Raw genomic sequence first — 9,463 nt, 5'->3', positions numbered from 1 at the left:
TCCTTTACAGGGCCTTTGTGACTGATACACGTATGTGTATCATGCACACTGACCCGTAAGGCAGATAAAGAGATGGGTTCTAAAGATCTGTGCGACTTGGAATCCTGTGCAAATTACGGGATGCAATTTACACTTGCGATTTCAGTGTCGATTTCATCCAACTCTACAACAGACCCCATATTTATAAAACCAACAGTGGCCCAGGGGACAAATGCACTCCTGTCCCTCTTTCCAGCACTCCCATGGGTCTATGGGTCCATGGGTCCATGGGTAATGGCTTTAATTTTTTGATGCAGTTCAACTAAAATAAAAAAAATAAAAAATTACTAAACAAAATAAAAAGTAACAGTTATGCCACAATATTATGTAAACTAGCTCTGAGATGTAATGGTTTTCAGACCTTGTAGCCTCCAGAACACTCCACTGCAGCCAAACAGCAATTCCCCCTGCAGATAGGAAGGGGTTAAGCATGTGTAGGTGAGGGTATATCCGATGCCTGGGAAAGTGAGGTGTGCATGTGAGGACAGCAGTGTGGGAATGAAATGTATTGAGCTGCCTGCAGGGCTGAGAGGAAGGATGAAATGTAATGCTCTGCTATACTTATAGACAGGTCTGGGAAGCAGACACAGGTGTGACTGGCAGATACATTTTTTTTTTCCTCCGGACCTTTACAAAAAAAAAACAGAGTCCAAGCACAACTTCCCCCGGCTTCTACTCAGACACTGGTCACATATTGGTGCTGATATTGAGTTTACTTTACGCCTGTTGTCCCCAGGCAGTCATGACTTCAGAGTTGCAATCGCCTCTGTTCCCAACTGCAGAACCTTAATCACTTATGATGACATAGCCCTGGCTTAGGCGTCCAGGGGATCTCTGGCCATTGCGTCACAGTAGCTGGTAACTGGCGCTATACTGCGGCTGGAGATCCGCAGGTTGCCTACCACTGATACAGCTAACAAAAATGATATAGAGCCTAGTCGTTTAGTGCTAGCTTCCTCTTCCTCCACACATCATTTAAACTTCCCTGAGGAGCAGATTACCTTACCTATATAAATATAATATCATAATAATTGTGTAACCTAATCACGTGACATACTGACTCAATTACATATAATAGACATATAAAAGAGATTCAGCAATCTCAGCAAATAAGCAGCCAGCATCTATACGTGGTAATCTGCGCCTGTTGTATCTGTGTTTTATTTACACTCGTTGTGTTTACGGTATATAATAAAGAAGTTGTTTTGGGACTCTTTGGCTGGAAAAATAATATTCCCCTCAAGTGCTACAGTTTTCATAAACAGCGGAAAATATTGATTCTAATTTATGAAGCCAGAGGAGATACAAATTGCTTTTTTTTGCATTTGTTCCTCCTTCATGCTTAGTTACAATGTTATATAATCTTCAGTCTGAAGACACGTACTTGTGTGCTGAGTACCAGTAATGGTCTAGAAGTTACCATCTCCCACTACTACCACCATAAAGTCGTCTTTTCTCAGTAACACAATATGCCCCACTTTTTTTACGGGCATTATATGAAGTATTTCCTCCTGCCCATAAAAAAAAAATATGATGGTAATTACAGAGCACATTTCAAATGGACTGTGAAAGAATAATTACAGTTAATCCTTTTCATACAGAGCAATGCAGTCTGGCATAAAAATGGTTAACGAATGTCACTCTCTGGCCATTCTCATCGCATAGAATTGGGAGTCAATGTGAAAGTGGGTTGTTGATTGGGTTAATATGCATGTTAATGGCTGTGAATTCGTTTTAGGCATCTGTAGGTGCTGCTTGAATCTAGGGCAAGAAGCTGAAAGTTATGCTATCTTATCTCGTTTAAAGCAGGGACTGGCCATCCTGCCCTTGTAGTGAACCGGATAGGACACCGCGATTGTCCAGTCGGTCAGTGTGAGAATTTCTCGTTAATGCCAGGAACATTGGATCTAAAACATATGATTGTAAAGGTGATGGAAACCTGATTAATAATACAACAATTATAATAATTGCGTTTAAATAATTTCTAATTTATACACATCACTCTCTGTAAGCACCTTGATGCTAAATAGCTATATATATATATATATATATATATATATACAGTACAACACAAAGAAATACCATTTGCAATTAATTTATAGCGAAATGCAAATTGTTTTCGTTGTAGAATTATATATCCCCTAATGTTAGGCATATATAGTTGTTTAAATATACTTATTGCACCTAGTCTCTGGACGTTTTTATATTACTTTTCTACCATGGATGCATCATCTCTAGCCTGGGGAAATCAAATATAACATATCGCTTTATGTTTTCATGGCAAGCAGAAGCTCTAGCTATTACAGAATAGACGTGGTACCCATAAATCCCAATTATATCGCACAGATGTGTGTATGCAAGAATCACCAATTCCATTTACACTAATCTGAAATAATGCGCATTCGTAAGAAAGCTTGGAACGTTAGTAGATATTTAGAATTTGATAATAATATTATATGCACTTTGCGATAGTACAAATACATTTATAACATTGTGAACTGCACTTTGCTCAATTCTTCCGCTGTGGCTTTCGCTTAAATTCGTTTCAAATCAAATATGGAAAAAGTTGTATGGAACCGACAATTGCAATAAATGCCTTAATCAATGCGTTGAAAAGATGTTATTGTTAATATTCCTCAAATTATGAGTTTATTGTTCAATTAGTCTGATAATATTTGTGTCATCTACTTCAATTATTGCTTATAAAGAGAAGTAAAAATTTGCAAAGCTTAATGTAGGTTAATGTAGAACGTAAAAATGACATATATTAGCTGAATGTTCTAGTGTTAAAGTACACAAATATTATTACACCTAATTATGTCCATTATCCCGCTGTACAACTTAAGCATCTCTCACAATCATAGCAAGTTAATAATTGTTACAAATGTGCTCTGAGCCCAATTAGTACATAGTCATTTTCACATTTGCTAGGCATTAGAAAGATCTAAATCAGGAAGGATTGCTAACCCCCGACTTTGAATGACGGGGGTGAGGGGATAAACGTGTGTACACTGTATATAAAGTATAAATTAACAATGATGAATATAGCTATTATACACAAATGATGTTAATCTACGTTTAAACTACGGTAAATAGTATCTGCTCAGTGATTTCTAATGTCATTGCTAACAATAGGTGAGCCGTGATGTCATCCCTTCAGTGTTAATTAGGAAATTGTGTATATGATAAGGAATAATGCGCAACCTACTGTAAATCATCTACTGATATTAGAAGTCACTACTGATTTCTGTGACCTGTATATACTCCTGCTTCTATATGGTCACTGAACTTCTCACCTGTCTCCTAATATCCAGTAGGAAGTATACACCATGCCATAATATATGTAATTATTAGATAGGTAGATAGATAGATAGATAGATAGATAGATAGATAGATAGATAGATAGATAGATATGTGTATATGAAATGTTTATCACTCACTTTCATATAAGAATTAACAATAGTGCCACTTGGAAGTTGATGAAGATCTTGTTTAATTTATATTTATTTAGTGTTTTATGTACTTATGATAAATCTCATATCTATGTATCTCTCTGTCTATCGAGATATATAGATATATATAGATATATATATATATAGAGAGAGAGAGAGAGAGAGAGAGAGAGAGAGAGATATATAGATTATCATTTAGCTTTCTTACTGTCTCCATAATTCTCTATTTCTCTATATATATTTGTATGTCTATCAATTTATTGATCTATCTAGCAATCACCTATCTACCTAGCTACATCATATATATTATATATATTATATCATTATTATATTTTGTGCCTGTCTGCCAGTCTGTCCTTCTCAGTTATACTTTTCTTTATCTATCAATTTGTCTATGTCATATCTATCCACCTAGTCATATATGTATGTATATATGTATGTATGTATTTATCTATCTATCTATCTATCTACTCTTATATCCATCTGTTATCTATTTATTTGTCATATCTATCTTTCCACCTACTTTTCTGTCTGTCTGTAGTACAATCGTGCTGTTATGTGAAGATGTGTGTCTACAGAGCATCAGACCCATAGCAGCGTTATGCTTGCTGTGTTATGAAGCAGTGCATTCAGTGTATTATTTTGGACATCTTTCCAATCCACTGACACCAAGACAAAAGGAAAGAGCATAAGAAAATAATATAAGTAGTCTGCCATTCACACTGGGATCTAAGCCCCGCAGTTAGGAGTGTGTTTGTTTTTGCGCTGAATGTGGAGAATGTCCCCATTTCCCCAGCCAGGGTCCCTCCTGCAGAGGGTGGCTTTTTCTCCATGTCCCCAAGCCGCAAGAGTAAACACTGCTGCTACTTAAATAAACACCTATTTAATGGTCCAAAACACCAACAAAAGGATCATTAGCTTAAACCAATGGGGGCGAATGCCAAGTGATGCACAGAGATAAACTGACTGCTTCCCTATAGAAGTGCTTAATATTTGTCTTTTCAAGCACGCTGCCACCTAAAATATTCATGTGCGTTTAGCAAAGAGAACAGCGAGATTGAAATGATGGTTATGCAAATAAAATAATCGATAGCGACAGAAAGTAAAATAAGGGTTAACTGGAGTCAAAGATGTAAAAAAAAATAGAGGTAACAAAGTTTTTGTTTATTTTGATTAAAGGAGAAATAAATATAGTGACACAGTTTAGACCCTTATTCCCACAATATGCACACGTATTTTTCTAGGGCTTATGACTTGTATACTCTGCAGCATTACGTATTAGAATTTTTGGGCAGTAATCCAAATATTACAGAAATTATTTTTTTTATACATTAATAGGTTCGAAAGTCTATTCCATCATGTTTAATTTATTATAACCCCCCCCCCTCTCCCCCCCTCCTGCCTTTGACATGGATGGGATGTGGTGGGGGGAAATCACTATAGAATACCATACTGAAAGGACTAAATAGTAATACGTGTTACATAGAGGAAATATGACTAATAGAAAGAAATTTAAATTTAAGTGAAAGAGGGACACAAATTGCAAATGTCTGCATTGATGTGTAATATAGCGTAGATAATTTATAAAGTATCAGTAAAGTATGCAGCAGAGAGAATGAACGACTGAAAAGATGTATGATGACCATGCCATTTTATAAATATCACATATTATATGTGGACTAATACAGGTTTATGCACTTCCATAACGATAGAAAAATATGTCATTCAATTTTAAGTAATACCAAATCCACCCTATGACAGTTGCAATATCACTGGATAAAAAGCTTTAAGGTTTGGTATTATAAAAAAAAGATAAGCATCTGTGTTATACTTATAGAAAAAAAAAGCCCTCTCCGTTGCAATTTAACTCCAATAAATATCATATTAAAATAAAACGGTGGAACTACTGATGTACTCAACAGATTATAGTATTTTCAATGCAGGACAGACGTCCAGAGCATTATGGTTACTGCAGCTAATCGTTTTCCAATAGCAATCAAGAAGAAATGAACGTTAATATGTCATTTTTATGGAAAGTCAATTGAGATTGCATGCTCACAAATCGCCATTAAAAACTGGATTGCCGCAATCACCTCTCGTTCACTTAGCGCAAAATCTACTACCTATTGCGCAAACTATGGAGAGACTGTGCGCTATTTTGTGGGAGTTTCTTTAAGTTTAATCAAAACTAAATCAATTTCACAGAAGTCAGTGTATTGCTTACGTAAAAAATTGTCACATTTGCGCAAGCATTTGCGCAGCGCTATTAAAAGTGCCGCATTATTACTTCCCTACATTTTTGACAAAAGACATCAAGCACTATTTGTTTTTCTAATACTGTATTTTATTATAAACTACTTTGCAATCGTTTTATAACACTAAAAGTGAAAAAAAAAATTGTAAACTTAACCTCCTCCAAACTGGTGAACATATTTTTTTTCTGGGTGCCACTTTGAAAAGCAGCTTCAAATAAATTTTATTCCATTTATGTGTTCAACCAATTTTGCTTTCTTGCTTGTTGGAGAGGGGGAAAAAAATGCGGATCTTCATAAATAAAGCACAATAAAATCCTCTAGTGTCGTATATCCTAAGTTTTGTAACAGCTGCGTTGAATTGAAGGAGACATTTTGGGAGGAGGGTGTCTTAGTGCCTCTGTACTCTGCATTTGGCTAATTGCAGGAGAGCTATGGGGGGAATTATAAGAGCATTCGATGGAGGTGGGTGAGGGTGGGGGGATGTGTTTATGAACAGGAATAAAAAAAAGTCATTATTTTCTCTTTACATATTAAGTACCATGAGATGAGCTTTGAAACCACGAAGTGTCTTGCTATTTACAGTAAGTGTGCAGTCCCCTGGTGCTCCTGACAAGAGTCCCTGGCTGGTAAAGATCTGTTTAGGAACCTAGATCCACCAAGCTGGAGGTAAGGGGTCCAAGCAGCGAGTCCTGCAGTTGGTGCTGATGGGCCGCAAGACCGTGGCCGCCCTGGGAGGCACTTAAAGCGCTCAGAGAGTAAGAAGACCCCCCCGGGTGACTGAGGTTCCCCTGCAACAGCAGGACTGAGTTCTGGTCTGGGCTTTGTGGGGGGGAGAACTCTTCCTCTGAGCTGGACATGAGAGATTTTCCTCCATCCAAAGGAGAGAGCTGGTTCTGTTTGTTGCTCGATGTGTTGTTGTTTTCTGTATTTTCCCTGGAAAAAATAAATATACACAATTGTATAAGATATTTTATTCAGTTATAGCTGCTAGCATATTGGCTTTATCCATTCTCAATATGAGATGTATCATATGTACATAAAACACTAAAATACTATAAATTAAACAAGATCTTCATCGACTTCCAAGTGGCACTATTGTTAATACTTATATGAAAGTGAGTGATAAACATTTCATATCTATCTATCTATCTATCTATCTATCTATCTATCTATCTATCTATCATCTGGAATTTATTACAAAACATATTTATCAAATACAATTTAACAGAGTTTAGATAATAACCGATCAGAAATTATATGTAGGGTGGGGGTGGGGGGTGGGGGGGGGGGGGTGAATTAAGTGTATCCCTAAATATTGTTGTGTGGGTCTCAAACTCTTCTGTCAACTAACCCCCCCCCTCGCCCCCCTTATGTTTTTAACTGTTTACCAGGTACCAACCTAAAGTTATCTCCTTGATTTAATGTATCTTTGTCATTAAATAAAAATCCGAAATACACATCGAATCCATATGGGGGATTGAGAACGGTAGTTCTAGTCTACAGAGTTGTGTCCTCCTGGTAAACAACAATGTATTATTATTCATACTGATGGAAATAGTCCCATCACAGGGGATCCAATGTGTGATTTAGATTAATTTTGATTATGATATATATATATATATATATATATATATATATATATATATATATAATTAACATCTTTATATATATTGCAGATATTATTTCATATGTACATAGATATGTGTGTGAATGAGTAATAACATATATATATATATATATATATATATATATATATATATATATATATATATATATAATATCTTTATATATAATACAGATATTAATACATATATATATATATATATATATATATATATATATATATATATATATATATATATGTGTATGTGGGTATGAGATATAGATATCTGTATATATATATATATATATATATATATATATATATATATATATATATATATATATAGTATACATAATATGATAGATGTATACACACATATATGTATCTATCTGGGAGCGCTCCTATGTGTGTAATTTCCAGCCAGTACATAAACTCTGATATTGTTATGGAACATTATATGTGCTGAGGGGTCCAGATGAATGTGATATCATCTATACACAAATGTGAGCCGGCCTCAGTCCTGCCCTGGCAGCAGAGTATGTGGTGAGCTAAGAAAACACAGGACTCCACAGACACCACTTTATTTGTTTATTTATTTCAGAGTTTCCCTGCTACACGTAGAGAACCAGCAAACGGTGAGTCCATTAGTTACTGGGAGGGGTGGGTGGAGGGGGAAACAGAAAGGCAACTTGATTTATTGACTATTAAATACGACGTATTTCACAAATAAAATATGCGGTTTAACCTCTTGGCTGCCGGCAGGGCATGGTCAGGTTTGGATTAAATGGCAAACCACGTGTGTGATGGCAATGCATGTTACAACGAGAGATAGGTGCTCCTTTGTCTGGGATTCCTAGCAGAGAAGTGCGGGGGTTTGGTATTCCAGTGCACTGGTTGCATGTGAACGTATATTATTTCCCCACTCACAGAAATGATCGCCTGCAACTACTTTGGCAGTGCTCAGAAAATGACATATGGCTTTTACAGATGGGGCTTTCTGCAAGCTTAATGGCCATTGCCTCCAATGTTATACTAATATATTCATAGTAATATTTGGGCAGCTACAGCTTCTTACCTCTCTTTGGCTTCTGCAGCCCTGTCCCGTTGCCTCCTGTTTTTGAACCAGTTGCTGACTTGGGTTGTAGTGAGTCCAGTAGCCTCAGCCAGCTCCCTCTTCTCCCGGGGAGACGGATAGGGGTTGTGAGCATACCACTCTCTCAGCACCCCTCTCGACTTCTCCTTAAAGCAGTAACTTGTCTCCTCACCATCCCAGATCGTTCTGGGCAAGGGGAATTTTCTCCTCACCCTATATTTGCCCACAGCCCCAAGAGGTCTCCCCCTGAGTTTCTCTGCCTCCACATAGTGCGCTTTGAGCCACAGCTGCTGCAGTTTGGGGTGGTTGTGGGGAGAGAACTGGTGACTCTCCAGGATTTTGTAGAGCTCTCTGAAGTTCCCCCTGTGAAAGGCGACCACAGCCTTAGCTTTAAGGACACTCTCATTCTTGTGGAGGTGGTCGCAGGCTGGCAGGGACCAGAGAAACCTGCCCAGCCTCTCCAGGTTCCCTCCTTGCTGTAGCACCTCGCACACACAGGCTACTTGCTCCTGAGTGAAGCCAAAGGAAGGAAGCATAGACATGGCTCAGTGTGCTTGTGACACAGCCAGAGGACACGCAGGATAGAAATGCCAAACATACACTGTAAGTCACAAACGGTATATCCACGGCTCTTTACGCAGGAAAAAAATAAATCACCAAAAAAAGGAAAGGGCTTACGGGCTGGTTAGTTTGGGGGATGTTGGTTGTAGCTGCAAGAAGTTTGTTACTGTTCTGGTAGAAGCCTCCTTAAAGCTCTTGACTGCTGAGCACACTGATTGGCTGCACATATGGGGGCAGGCTGAGCACAGGAGAGCATGGAGCACAGACTGGAGGGTGGGGAGGGCAGAGGGTGATGCTGCTGCCCTCAGGGGGGGGAGACACGTCAGGGCTCTGCAACATGAGCCCCTTCTCAAGTATCACCTAAGGGGACCAAAGACTCATCTTTGCACAAATCAATTATAACAGCAGACCTCTGTGAGAAACAAAAAATCAAAAACTGTCATTGTCCATTTCAGGTGAG

At 37.8% G+C, this 9,463-nt stretch overlaps 1 protein-coding gene across 1 annotated transcript; it reads right to left on the bottom strand.

Moving 5' to 3' along the window:
- Positions 1-5,813: 5,813 nt before the first annotated feature.
- Positions 5,814-9,232, bottom strand: SIX1 (SIX homeobox 1). The gene is made up of 2 exons (XM_075193067.1): positions 8,425-9,232; positions 5,814-6,679 (listed from the first exon to the last, which is right to left on the bottom strand). Exons 1-2 carry the CDS (start codon positions 8,982-8,984, stop codon positions 6,385-6,387), a joined length of 855 nt encoding a protein of 284 aa, XP_075049168.1. The 5' UTR covers positions 8,985-9,232; the 3' UTR covers positions 5,814-6,384.
- Between the last annotated feature and the right edge of the window lie 231 nt (positions 9,233-9,463).

Source organism: Mixophyes fleayi, chromosome 12, assembly GCF_038048845.1.
Source record: "Mixophyes fleayi isolate aMixFle1 chromosome 12, aMixFle1.hap1, whole genome shotgun sequence".
Classification (NCBI taxonomy): Eukaryota; Metazoa; Chordata; class Amphibia; order Anura; family Limnodynastidae; genus Mixophyes; species Mixophyes fleayi.
This window is presented reverse-complemented; position numbering and strand designations above follow the sequence as displayed.